The 14,619-nt window shown below is 42.6% G+C and overlaps 1 protein-coding gene across 1 annotated transcript in view; it reads left to right on the top strand.

Annotated features, from left to right (window-relative positions):
* Nucleotides 1-6,974, top strand: part of magi3b (membrane associated guanylate kinase, WW and PDZ domain containing 3b) — a gene marked incomplete at its 3' end in the record, with an annotated part of 119,368 nt that extends 112,394 nt beyond the window's left edge. The window contains exons 17-21 of the mRNA XM_079217630.1: nucleotides 119-215; nucleotides 975-1,080; nucleotides 2,600-2,737; nucleotides 3,975-4,113; nucleotides 5,890-6,974. Of these exons, the coding sequence (XP_079073756.1) occupies nucleotides 119-215; nucleotides 975-1,080; nucleotides 2,600-2,737; nucleotides 3,975-4,113; nucleotides 5,890-6,974 (1,565 nt within the window). The remainder of the gene's footprint in view (nucleotides 1-118; nucleotides 216-974; nucleotides 1,081-2,599; nucleotides 2,738-3,974; nucleotides 4,114-5,889) is intronic.
* Between the last annotated feature and the right edge of the window lie 7,645 nt (nucleotides 6,975-14,619).

The raw sequence follows: 14,619 nt of genomic DNA, 5'->3' as shown, positions 1-14,619 counted from the left end.
AGGTTGTTTAAGGGAATAAAATAATGAACTTTTCTTTATATTAAAATGTTGTTGAGGGATTCTATATACTGTATTGTAGGTTTTACGCTGATCGCTGTTGTGTCACAATTTATTTTAGAATACAAGGGTCCTCCATCTGGAGCCAGTTCAGCGAAACAGAGTCCAGCTCTCCAGCACAGAACCATGGGACAAAGATCCACGCTGCAGGATGAACGGTAAGAATCCACTCTCACTCAAAAGAAATGAATCACTCTAAAAATCAAAGAAAAAGTCTTCAGTCACCAGAGGAAAATACTGTGACTATTTGAACTACACCCAGTCTGCCCCAAGTCATTATTTAAACTCCCACCATTTGTTCGTTAAAAGAACAAAATGACCAACATGCACTTTTATAAAACATTTTCACTTTCCATTAGGCCATCCTGAGAAAAGTGATTGTGCTGCCTTTATGTTTTTTATATCTCTAAATTGGAACGGCCAACTCCTCCTTGCTCTGACTTACGACTCCCACCCCCACTGTTACCCCGAGGAGGGTGTGTATGCACACTGACTGGGGACGCAACTACAACCTCCTCTGCAATTGAAAATAAATGGTTATGGTTATGGTAATATTAATAGAATGCTACTTGCCCCTACAAATTATGATGAAACCACAAAGAATATCCTCTGTTATTAGAGTTAACATGAAATAAAGTGGGTGCATGTGGAGGAGGGAGGGTTGCCCTCAGAGCAAACTGCGAGAGAAAATTTCTCTCAACAAAGACGGCGGTGTAATAAACATGAACAGATAATAATGTGTACAGTATAGAACATAACGCCTTAAAGAACAATACAGCCTACAAATTAAAATATCCACACAGCCCCTATTTAATATCCAGGTTTTAAGTTTTACATAATGGCCTTTTGTGTTTGTGGCCTGCAGCATACTGTGGAAAGCATTTGTTACTGCAGTAATACATCTTTGTTGGTTTTAGTTACAACCTGGACCTGGAAGAGAAGAGGGAGGGGCTTAACTGGTCCGACCACAAAACTCTTCCCCTCAGTGAGCAGGGAACGCTGTGTGTGACAGGACCCAACCAGGTGAGACAACATTCCTTCCACTATGTGTTCTTCAGGCGCATAGTTCTTCATAATAGGCATAAAAGCTCTGATCTTTATGACCATACACAAATATGTATTACAGTTTGTTTTTTGCTTACAATATAGCACCCTGTTCCAATCACATAAAGCTAATTTTTGTTCCATACAGTGCAATGGGTTTAATTCTGGAAGCACTTCTGTTCTTCTAAATGCTTGTTATTGTTATTCCACCACGTTTTTGGTCATTCAACTCCTTCCACATTTCCTAATGTAGCAACTTCATTCTAACTGATTATTTGCTTTAATAGGGACATATTTTCTATTAGTTTTATCATTCCTACCTTTTCATAAATATTCCACATTTTCTGCATTTGAATGAATGGACGAAATGTTCAGAATTGAAACTCTTTGTCTGCGAATTTGAAACGTTCCGCACATAGAAATAGAAAAGGAGTAAAAATAAAAAAGGACATTCCCATTCAAATCAGCGGAGCAGGACAGTCAAGTGCAGTGGAGTACCTACATTATGAAACGCACTCAAAGCAAAAATACAGAAACAACACACTGACAGCTCATTTTCTGTAGCCAGTGTGGCATTAAAGCACGGTGGTATTTCTATGTCTATGGCTCCACATCTTTCATACATTCTGCATATCATTCATCTTTTAAATCCTATTAAAACCTTTTTATATATAATGACCTTCTTAGATTCTTTCCCATTCGTTTGTATTGAATGGAGCGTTCCGACTCGGGGTGTGTGAGGGAGTTGAGTGGAGAAGAGCTGTAAAATCCTCCAAAGAATAATCATAAACTTGCTCTCGGTCGCACAATTGTCACTCTTCATACATAATTTAGCTCCAAGGCGGAGGGAAGTGTGTGCTCTTTCATACAATGTAGCCGAAGAAGATAACAGACTTACGCATTTGGCACAGAAGTGTCCAAACGCTGCTGCGAGACCTGAAACTGAGAAAGTCGTGATCCTTTTTTCCTATCGCGACAATATTTCATCATGATTGGACTGTGTTTGAGCAAGAAGCGGGCGTTTGAGAGGTGCGGCTCAATTTAATTTCCATGAAATGAACCGTCTGACCCAGGAGTCGCAGAGCGGTTGCCATCACCACGGCATTCACACTTCTGTTTCCTCCACAAGTTGCCTTCTCCAATTATAGTGTTGCGTATTGTTGCTTTCAGATCAATAAAAACAAAGAATGAAGCCATTAAGAGAAGGGGATCATTAATGAGGTTTCTAATTAATAGAAAATTCTCCAGACTCCGATGAGACATCGCAGATCTGTCGCTGAACAGATACAGACGATTAAAAAAAAAAACGTCAATCATTAAAAGAAGCGGCTTCAAAGACGCCTTCAATCGAAAGAAAACTGTGCCTTGAATAAAAATGTTGCATCACAGAATGTATTCATGAGGCCCAGTATGTATTTTCTCTAATGTACAGTATATGTTTTGTGCATGTAAGCGTGAATGTGCGTGTATTAATGAGAGTTGTCTTCATGCTGTGCAGGGTTGTCTGACAGTGGAGCTAGAGAGGGGCCCTCGGGGCTTTGGCTTCAGCCTGCGAGGAGGAACAGAGTACAACATGGGCCTGTACATCCTGAGACTGGCTGAGGATGGAGCTGCTCAGCTGGACGGAAGGATCCATGTGAGTGCTCCTTTTTATTCCAATAATATATATATATATATATATATATATATATATATATATATATATATATATATATATATATATATATATATATATTTGAGGAAGCCTGATTTTCTTTGGTAGTTATTGTTGGAACAAACACTCTGAGAGATGTAAAAGTTATAATTGTTCATATTCTTTTTCAATATTTGTGGCTAATTTGTTCCAATGAACCCCTTGACCTGTGGAAAATTTGAGTTCCCTCTGTGGACAGATTACACTTCATCAAAACGTCTAAAGCTCTTCTGTGTTACTCCCAACATAGTCAGTGTTGGACGGAGAGAGCTACATGTTGAAAATGTTGCTATTCGGAGGCGTAAAGTTTGCCTTCAGGGTGCTCTAAGAAAGGTCACGGGGTCATTAACATTTAAGGTTGTAATCCCCAAGGGTTCATGAAAAACATTGAAATTCAAATGTCAAGATGTTATGTATCTTGTGTGCACAGTTGAGCTTGAGGAAAGCGCATGAAATATCTTCACATTTCGATTGTGTTGGGGCTACAAGAAAGGTCAGGGGGGGGTCACCAAAGTCATTAAGATTCATTCTCTCTGGACAATGAAGATCCACACCAAATGTTGAGCACATTTAGACAATAATGTTGAGATCTGTCTGTCTGTCTGTCTGTCTTTCATTCCATCCATCCATCCATGTTTCGTGCCCTTGTTTATGACACTGACCATTTCTACCAGGGTCACACTGTAGCCTACCCTGTAGCTTTTCTGTGTGTGGAAGAGGTTCAGTAAAATTCAAATATCCCCATTGGGATGGAATTATCACACCATTATTATTATTACTATGAGAGGGGTGATGGTTCAGTGAGGGAACAGAATAGAAGCTCCTGGCGGAAATCAATCTAAGACTTGCCAGACTGTGATCTCTGGGCATAGCCTTGCCTTTAAAAGGGTGGAGAGGAATGTCAACACTGATTCCATCCTAACAGACCGACATGTTTACACGCTTTATCGTGAGTTATTTTGTCAACTCCAATAATAGAGGATCCCTCCAGGGTATTACAAGGCTGTGTGTGTGTGTGTGTGACATGCATGTTAGATACTTTAATGTGTACAGTATGTGTGTGAAAGCATGCCACTTCTGTACGTTTGAGTGAAAGTGCGAATGCATGCACAGCGGAGTATGCTGAGCTCTGATTGGATGTGTTTCGTTTTAATGATTATATTTTCTGTGTTCCTGACAGGTCGGAGATGAGATAGTGGAGATTAACGGGGAGCCGGCACGCGGCATTTCCCACACACGGGCTATTGAACTGATCCAGGCTGGAGGAAGCAAAGTGATCCTGCTGCTGAGGCCGGGGGCGGGCCTGGCTCAAGATGCCGGTAAGTACTGTACACACACAGCTTATTCAATAATAGTTTCAATATACAGTACAGAGACCAATTCAAGTTTTCCTCCATCAGTTCCCCATTTGATGCAAACCGCCTTTGTGCCGAGAGTTATTGCTCAATTTAAAGCCTATTCGGGACAATGTGAATGATGGTATGTTAGACAACATTAGCACTTAGTTGAGGAAGTATAGACTATTAATAACATATAATAATTTCTTTGCTCTGATAAGTATTTTAAGAGTTTTCATTATGAACTCCTCGCTTGGGAAATACATGTAATTCTCTTTTTTGCAGAGAGTTTGACAAGAAGATTGATATCGCGCTCATAATTGCCTGTTGAATATGAAACGACAGCCAGCGGCCTCTTAGCTTAGCTTCGCATAAAACTGAAAACAGTGGGGAACCATTAGCCTGGCTTTGTCCACATGTAAAAAAAGATTTCATAGGAGCATTGACTGACTGGTTGTTTTTCACCAAGAAGACTTCAAGAAGTAACTGCGCCCTGGAAAGCGATATAGTCTGCTTGCTTTTTTTCGTCTTTTTGTACAAAGCTACGTGGTTAGTTTTTATTTTTTTTGCTTTAAAGGGGCTAATAGGTAGGTTTTGTTACCTTTAGACAGAGCCAGGCTGCTTCCCCCTGTTACCTGTGTTAATGCTAAGCTAAGCTAGCCATTCCCTGGCTGTAGCTTCATGCTGAGAGCAGACATATGAGAGTGGTACCGTTCTTCTCATCGAACTCTTTGCTAAGTTTTTTCTTTTCATTTTACGCAAAATATCAACCCATCCGATCCCGTTGTCATTAACAGGGTGTCAACTACAGAGGCTTAGTCCCGCCCCTCGGCTTCACTAGGCACCCTTTAGCGTCCGCCTGAGAAGCTCCGGGATTTCAAGTACCGACAATCTAAACCCATCTGCGTCATCCCATGAATTCGGAGTGCGATGACTTAGAATTATGACTCAAAAAAGAGCAAGCAGGGCAGGACATACGGGTCAAGGAAACCCAGGACAACCCGGAGGCCGGTGCTACAGCCCGGGTCTTGTGTCCTAAAGTGTCGTTGAGCTAGTGACTTTATTTCGTTTACGGACTTATTTGAAGCCCAACCCTATTGTGTTTGACACACTGAGCTACAAAGTGACACCCAAGGGTCCGACCAAGTGTCAGTATGAGACGAGTTGGGATGAGAACATGTTCTACAGGATTTCATTCACAATCAAGTAGTAACCTTGGCATGTTTTAATTAATTAACGTTTACAATTAGGAACTGGATTGGATTTATTCACTAAATGTGTTTACAGGGAGGGCACAGTGACAGTAGTTTAGTACATATAGAATCCATAAATCCTAACGTTTAGCTAATGATAATGGCTCCATCCGTTTGCTAATTGATGCAGCCTACTTTGGAATGCTGCCCGTATTGATTTGAATGTACTTTCTTTATTGACTTTTTTATTTATTCATGAAATCTCTAACCATCTGCTTGCTTTTTTGGCTCTTCTTCTCCTTCCCCTGATGCAGGTAGTGCCACTTCTTCTACTGTGTGCTACTACACTGAACATCAACACTAACATCTTCACCGCTTTTACTGGCCTCTTCTCTTTTACCTTGGTAATTCTTCTTTTTCTCACATGTGTTAACCTCTCAGTGTAATCCGTTTTTTTTTTCCTTGTTTTTTTTTTACTCCTTCGCTTCTCTAAATTTCCGTATTTTGTGTGTGAACTTCTAATATCTTCTAGTGTCCCCATGTAACATGTGTGCTTCTCTTCCAGGTCGACATGATCAAAAACTCATTTCACCCACAGGCAACTCCGGAGAGGTGTTTTACTCTGATTCATCACCACTGACCTCTCCATATCCCACCGGGGCTTCCACCTTCACTTCCTTTCCCTTCTCCAGCAAACTGAAACATTCCCACAGCTGGAGCAGCATCTCTCCACGGGGCGTCCGGCCCCGCAGCAACAGGGCTTTAAGCTCAGTGGAGGAGAGGGGTGAGTGGTCAGACAAAGAGGGAGACAGGCCCTCTGCCACCTCCCCTGAGCATATGAACTTCTACAGGAGGACCAGGCCCGCGAAAGACCCCAGAGAGCTAAGCAGCCCAAAGAAAACCGAGGAGACGTTTCCTAAAGCCAAAGAGCAACATCACAGACCCAAAAAGACTGAGAGCCCGGCACAGGAAGAAACACTGAGCAGGAACAGGATGTCTCAGACGCAGACAAAAACAGGATCCACAAGCCCTAGGAAGCCTCCTCAAGCTGGACAGCAAGTGGCTTCAACCCTGCAGCCTCCAGAGCATCAACTAGGCCCTCAGAGGAGATTGAAAGCCTCTTCCAGCAGGGAGAGCTTGGATCAAGAGAAGAAAAACGGCAAAGGGGGGAATCTTGAGATCAGGAGACATTCACAAAGACGGGAGCTGGAAGGGACAGTCGAGCAGACCAGGCCGAGCCGTGAGCAAGTCAGTTTCAAAAGAAGGGTGGCGGCAGAGTCTCTCCACCACAGGACATCTCCTCACGCAGTCAGAGAGGGCGAGAAAGGGACAGGTAAAGACTCAGGGCAGAGAGATGCTAATGGGAAGCCCATAAGTAAAGAAGCCATCAAGAAAAGAGAATCCATGTTGTCCTTGAGAGAAATGCGGAGCAGAAAAGGTTCTGTAGGCTCGCCAAGAGAGGCCAAAGGAAGAGGAGACACGTTTTCGTCCTCCAAAGAAGTCCGTGGCAGAGAAGACTCTGTGGCCACTTCAAACAGCTCTCCGGGGACCCCGCAAAGCCCAATGGGACCTATTAGCCTCGGCCTTTGGAAAGTGCCCGCCTCGGCCAAAATCCTCTCCGAGGCCGAGGTCCTCCGTGACCCTTTGTGATGGAATCTTAAGACGATTGGACGGCACCCTCAGCGGATTGTTTTTTCTGAGTTCTTCCATAAAACAGAGAAAGTGCGACATGGTGCCACTTTTATTACCTTTTTTTGGACCATGTCCACGTTTGTCTTGAGGTCTCTTTTGGGGGAGCCCTGTGACATCACGTGACGGCATGTAGCAGCTCCCCTCCTCCGCCTTGTCCGCTGCTTCGGCCTCTTCGACGTGGGACTCGAGCACGCGCGGCACGCTCCAGGCCTTTGCCAGACGAGACATTTTGAAATGTGAATATAAATGTGCCAATCCTGGGAGCCTCCTGTGGAACGACGACGACGACCAACAGCGCTTCACCCATTACAATGCAATGACCCATATGCAAAGAAAGGCCTCTCGTCTGTAGTATCCACCAAGTGTGACTGTCATCTCTGGTTTAATTTTGCTCTCGGCCTCATTGGGGGATGTTTTGACTCTCTTTCTTTTATTTTTATAGAAACGTTTGCTCAACTGCATGCAGTCGGCCCTTCTGTTTGTTTTTACTGCACGTGTTCTGCACATCGCCGAGGATGATCCCTGTTTCTCGTTTATACTTCTCATTCTCAACACCAGGCAGATTTCTGATACAATCCAGCAAGCGTTCACTTTACCCGGGGACTTAAGACTGTTCTATGTTTATAGACATCACTCTCCTCCATACAACAGTTCCATTAAAAAGACCAGAAACTTGTGGTTTGAGATCTTGTTTACCATGTGTATGATAACCAACTAGTGTGTAATTTATTGAGATGATAGACTAATATGTGTATATGTAGCTGTACCAAGCCATTCCACATTTTGATAGAGATTTCAGAGTTCTGTCCCATGTTATCTGATCTTTCGCCTCTGTATTTCAGTGGTAGGAATTACCATGGATCTTGTAGTTCATGAAATGTAGAGGTAACGTGCAAACCGCTGTACCAAATGTTTGCATTCGCTCAAAACGTGTCTCATTGTGAAATAATATATATATATTTATATATATATATATTTGAATGTGTCATGTTTTGCAGATTCTAACTTTTAAATATCTATTGAAATTCCATTGCACTGCATCTGCCCTTGTAGCATAACAGAATGACCATGAGTTGTATTTCATTTGCGAGGCTGACTTGCTATAGACTTGCTATACCAATGCCATTTTATTATTATCGTTAATGTTGTTTTATAGAGCTATCTCAGTTTTTCTACAAAATAAAAGAAGAAACAGATTCACTATTTAAGGCCGACATGGCAATTTATGTAATAATGTGCAAGTTATGAGTCATGTCCCTGATGGTTTTACATTTGCAGAGTACTTTGGGGGGGAAAAATTAGGGTTTTAAATAGTATGTATTTGTCAATCCTGCTGTATAATTATCTGACAGGGTAGTTTGAAGGATAATGAAGCTTAGAGAGCGATGTGGCGGTTTACTGCGGTATTAAGTGTGCTGCTGATGTAAGACAGGTATACAGAGATCCCAACTTCTTACTTATTTTTGAGGGTTGTCGATCTGATGAGATAAACAATCGGTTCCACGCTTGGATTCAGTGACAATAAGACACGGTCAAATGTCACTGTTGCATCCCTCTTCTTTTTTTTAAAATTAAATATACTCGACATACCTGCTGATACAATTTATGAGATTAAGACGTATTCAGATGAGCTCAGGGAACGCAGTATAGTAGCAAACGTGTGATAAAGTCAGTGTCAGCGGTGGTTAAGGTCCGTGATGAGAGCCTGTGATTGTATCAGGGAGGTTTCAAGTTAAAAGGATACTCGAGGGACATGCTGTGAGCCAATCAGTGGGAGGTTTTTGTGCAATAGTAATTGTGGTGGGTTGAATGGGTGAATCCAACCCTGAGTGTCAGGTACAGGCAGGTCATACTGGTGAGTCAGATAATGCCCTTTTTATCGTATGACCCCTGCACTGTTGTACTCCTTTCTGCTTTCATTTTGACCATGTTTTTCTTTTAATCTCATCTCTGTATCATACTGTGGCCTTGCATCGCTTCATTAGAAAGAAAAAAAAACAATCCTTGTGGTATCTTCTACATTCTGTAGGGACAGTAGATGTAAATGTTTGTACATTGTACAGCACCTTTATAAATACTTGGTGAGTGCTCTTTCGGGGAGGTAGGGGGGAAGAGAAGAAAAAAAAATAGAGGTATATTAAATCGCTCCATTATTTTTTTATGTAAAGAAAGAGAAAATATTTAAAAATGAATTGACAAAGGATAGACTATGACCTTGACATGGTGTTCCGTTCATGCACTGAAAAATAAAGTTTTACTGAAAACACCCTCTGGACCTCTTCCATTCATCACTCCATTATCCTCAACCGTGTCGCAGGGGCAGCAGGCGTCCCTCTGCCCAGCAACATGGTGCAGCTCTTCCTGGGGGGACCCCCAAGGTGGTCCCAGGCCAGACTAGATATAAAACCAATCAAGGGGGGTTCTGGGTCTACCTTGAGGCCTCTTACCCGTTGGATGTGCTCGGAAAAAACCTCTGAAGAGAGGTGTCCAGGAGGCATCCTGATCAGATGCCCCGACCACTCATGAACAAGAAGACCCTGAGATACTTGAACTCCTCTCGCTTGGGGCAGTTGGTCACACCCGGCGGGGCGATGCTGACCCTCATCCTGAAGGTCACGGTGTGAGGGAGCCAACAGAAACCACATCGCCTGCAAAGAGCAGGCACGCAATTCCGAGGGTCCCGAAACCGGACACTCTCCTCCCCTCCGGCTGCGCCTTGAGATGCTGTCCATGAGCATCACAAACAGAATCGATGACCCGCGGCGGAGACCAACACCCACTAGAAACGTGTTTGACTTTGTGCCGAGTACGAGGTCGCAGCTCTCCCTTTGGTTACACGAGGACTGGAACGTAGCCACGGTCCCGGTACTCCATATTACCCAACAACAAACTTCTCAAAGTCCATGAAACGCGTGTAGACTGCAACTCCCATCAACCCCTCCAACAGCCCTGCAAGAGTAAAGCGCTGGTCCGGGTTTCCACTGCCGGGACCTGATCTGAGGTCTGCCAATCTGCCGGAGCTCTTGTACTGAAAATAAAATATGCATAAATTAAAAATGTTTTAATTAAAACCACGCCATTCTAGGCATAATTGAGAGCAGAGTAATGATTTAGGTGTGATATTTGGATGAATTTGTTTCTCACTGCAGTCCAACATTACAGCGCTCTCACATGACAAGGCAGCAATAAGCCACTGTTACTATGGCAGGTTTCCTGTTGTCATGGTAGCCGACCGCTTTCCGGAGAGCCTCGCTGCACAGGAGATGGTGCTTTTTTTTTTTTCAATTATGGGAGAAAGCTTATAGTCATCCTGTGCCATGCGTGCGTCATGACCATTAAATATCCATATTTCAAAGGCAACCATGGTATATCTGAAAGGAGAACGCAAATGAAGCCAGAACACTTGACTGAAATACTGAATTAGAAAGAGGCGTGAACTGAAAAACACTGAAGCTGTCGGCCAAATACTCAACGGTACATATTTGTTCACTTGCAGAAGCAGTTATAGTTTCTCTTCATAAGAATTTGATTAGCTGCTGCATAGGAAACCTCTGATTCAAGGTTCCTGCCCGCTGCATTGCACTTTGAAATTACAAACATTTAGACCAAGGAGTCATTTTTTGACCTTTTGACCTTTAACGTTAAGCTTTATCATGCATGCACGGTGGTCTCAGAGTCACACGTGAGATGTGCATTGCCACCACGGCCATCTCCAGCGGTGCAGTTGCTCTGAACGCCTCACCGATGAAGAAGTACAGCGCCTCTGTGGATGACTGCCGTGACCCTCCATCGTGCCCGTGACCTCCCGTTGACCCCGGTTTGAACGAGAGCGGCCCGGTCAATCAGAACGCGATACGGCCGTAGAAGAGCGGCCTTAATAATGTCTGCAGAGCGATAATTGACTTGAAGTGCTTAAAAATGACTGAAATGAGACGGTCTATTTCGGGAACGGCCGTGAAATGATGCGTGGAACTGGATTGTACTGAATATTTCACAGCAGGGGTAAATGTTCTTTCAAAGAGCTATTGCCTTTAAACTCCTTTTTTTTAATCGGGTGATTTTACACTTTCATTCGTTTTCAGAAATACAGCGTTTGAAGAAGATCTGAGTTTTAAGCCTCTCTAACCTGAATGTGGTTTTTATTGCCTGCTTCTGTCTGAAAACAATCTCATGCTGTTGCATTCATGTGGGACAAAAGATGAGATATGGGTCTGATTTTATTATACATAAGAGATACATGTATTTTTCTGTCTGTGCAACCATAAACAAAACATTTTTAAGAAGCAATTGCTGATATCTATAGCTTGGATTTATTTGTGTGTGAGTAGACATACATACATAAGCTATCATATCACAACACTTTTTTTTCATTCTCAATCAGGCACACATACAAAACATATTTGATATGTTTCAAACTGGTGCATTATGGGCAATGTCAACATGCCATAAGGCTTGAATTACCGTTGTGCTGAATAATCTTGTGTGCGTAATTAGGCAGAAACCGCTGCACTGAATAGCGTCTCACGCTGGAAGTAAACAACAACACATGATGTTTGCATCATGATCCTCCTCCTTCATGCGTTTTGAGCTTTGGGGTTACTCATGCAGTTCATGTTTCTCACCACTAGATGTCACGATTTACAGGGAAGTGTTTAGTGCACACATCGATTCAAACGACATTAACATGTCTTGACTCAATGAATCATTATTATGGGGCCATATAAATTGTTTTCAGAAGAGATTATCATCACATGAAAAATATATATATATGAGAAGCAGGAACGGCAAACTTCTAAGTCATGTGAAGACTTTTGGTCATGCAGTTTCAGGTGGGGGGAAAGTTCTCCAAAAATAAATTCCTTATACGCTTTACCATCCTGCATGTCATAAAGATGTGTGTAATGATAAAAAGTACGAGTGCAGTGAAAGGTTTTGATCATCACATCCTTGGCATGTGTGAGCGTGGGAATGGCAGGTGAGCTACAAGTGGACAGATGTCAACATTTGGGTGGCAGCCTCTCTTTTTTCTTTTTGACTCTTCTCGTTATCGGACGTGAAGAGAAGCAGAGGCATTCTTCTGGGGTCAGCTGGTGAAGGAAGGCGGTGTCTTCATCGTTCACTTGGACAGGGTGTTAGGGGAGATAAGAAGAGCAGGCCATGCCGAGGGCTCTTGGAGGCTTTTAACGTGAGAAGTTCAACTAATGCTGTGGGTTTTTTGTATCGCCCTAAAAGGCCACGATGAGCCCCACACAGGTTTTTACAGGTCACTTTTTATCGGCTTCATGTCAGGTTTGAGTTGGCAGATCAGTGAGACCTGCAGCTTTCTTTTAGCATCCCACTTTCTAGTGATTTAATGTGCACAATCAAATAAAAAAAAATCCTCCCTCACTGATTCACTCGGCTTTTAAACTGTGTTTCCCCGTGTCCACACCAAAACAGTTGCGAATTTTCGCAACGCCACTTCGCCTATATCGCGCCGCAGGTGAAAAATTCGCTCTATGTGGTTTATCCGTTTTTTTCGCAACCATCGCAACCATCGCTAGGGAAAGGGGGCGGGGCTTATCTCTGTGTCTTGAAAACATTTACTATTTCCTTCATCCACCAGGTAAATAACCTCTAGTTCTGCTTTATACTTGTTGAGGAAGTCCCACACACGTCGGAACATCAACCGCCCCCGTGTCTGGGTTCATAACATTATCCATAGTCACACACAGCTCCGACTCCTCCAGGACGAGTGTCTGAATGAAGCCGCTTCCAGCGCTCCTTCAGCGGGCCAGCAGTGTCATTCAGTAACGGCGGTGATGCCGGGCGGAGCTTCTCAACGCTGATTGGCTTTCGCAACTCCGCGTCATGCGAATTATTCGCTGGAGTTGAAATACTTGAACGCCGGCGAAAAAGCGAAAAAGCGGAGTTGCGAATATTCGCAACGCCGTTTCGCCTCTGTCGCGACGCCCGGCGAAAAATCCGCTTTTTCGCAACCTAACGCGGCTGTGCATTGACTTAACATGTAATCTAGACGCGCGAATATTTCGCAGCTGTTTTGGTGTGAACACGGCATTAGGCAACTCTGTGTGGAGGACGGAGTTGGGCCCTGTCAACACACTTGTATATGCTGGAAATTGGGTGGTGGAGTGAACTCCCTGGAATTGACCCAAGTGTGTGTGTGTGTGTGTGTGTGTGTGTGTGTGTGTGTGTGTGTGTGTGTGTGTGTGTGTGTGTGTGTGTGTGTGTGTGTGTGTGTGTGTTGCAATGAGGCAATGAGGCACAGCCCCCTTGTTGAAGAAACTGGAATGTAAGACAATAACCCAAAAACCTCACCAAGTGGCTCCGGCTGGTTGTTGGAGTGTAAACATATGAAAAACATCCAACTCACCATCACAATCCCAGACGTATTATTTATTTGTTTGCTTATTGTCAATGTTATTAGTTGCAGTAGTAGTGACACTATTATTATTATTATTTTTCCAAGGTGGCATGAATTTAAATTGTAGTGGTCTAATATGAATCATGTTCCCTTGGTGAGACTTTACAGATGTGGAGGTCTGGAACAGAATTTAACAGAATAAAGGTTTCCCCCCTTTAGAGGACCCGGAGAGGGAATACCCCTTTTTTTCCAGGACACACCCATAGTTTAGTTTCCAACTTGTGGCGATGCAACACTTGGGGAGACGTCTCCACTTCTTACGGGAGGAGGGACCACTGAGCGGCTCCTACTGGCGGACATACTGGGAGTGTATGTGTATTATACTGGTTGTCAAACGAAAACTGGCTTCTTCGAAACTACCAGTTGTTTAAATGTATCCTCGATGTTATTTCCAAGTCTTAGTTTGATCGCTCTGACTTCTGTCTGTGCCTGCTGTCGAGCCAGACGTCGGAAGACATGTGTCCTGAGGATACACTTTTACAATGTGAAACTTCCGGTTTAGCTTTTCAAAATAATACAATATTTTTTAGCTAGACGAATCGCGAAACAAGCGTCAGGACACACACAGAGGTAGGTAATAAATAAAACAATGAAAACATAATAGACTAAAATCCAATTAACCCTCCAGGAATGCTAGACGACACCCAGGTAGCCCATGTGGCAGATCGATCAGTACAATGATTTTATATATATATATATATATATATATATATATATATATATGTATATATATATATATATATATATATATGTATATAATGTATGTATATGTATATATACATATATATATATATACATCGGCTTATGTATATATATTTATATATATATATATATATATATATAGTTATATATATACATATTTATGTATTTATATACTTAGATTTATTTATTTATGTATACATATGTATTGATATACATGTATATTTATTTATATATATATATGTGTATATATATATATATTATAATATTATGTTTTAGATTAACCCTAAATGGTGCTAAATAGTACTTTTGATGCTTAATGTGTTTGTACGATTACATATACGTGTTGGGGAGAATATCACTGCTTTTATTAAGAGGGCTATTATTTTGTCATTTCCTGCTAAGTGCAGTTAACTTGACAGCCCTCCCAATGGGTAGCAGTGTGCTGCGTTCAGGGGAGGACTACAGTTGACCCGCCGC

This window comes from Taurulus bubalis, assembly GCF_910589615.1.
Source record: "Taurulus bubalis genome assembly, chromosome: 5".
Lineage (NCBI taxonomy): Eukaryota > Metazoa > Chordata > Actinopteri > Perciformes > Cottidae > Taurulus > Taurulus bubalis.
This window is presented reverse-complemented; position numbering and strand designations above follow the sequence as displayed.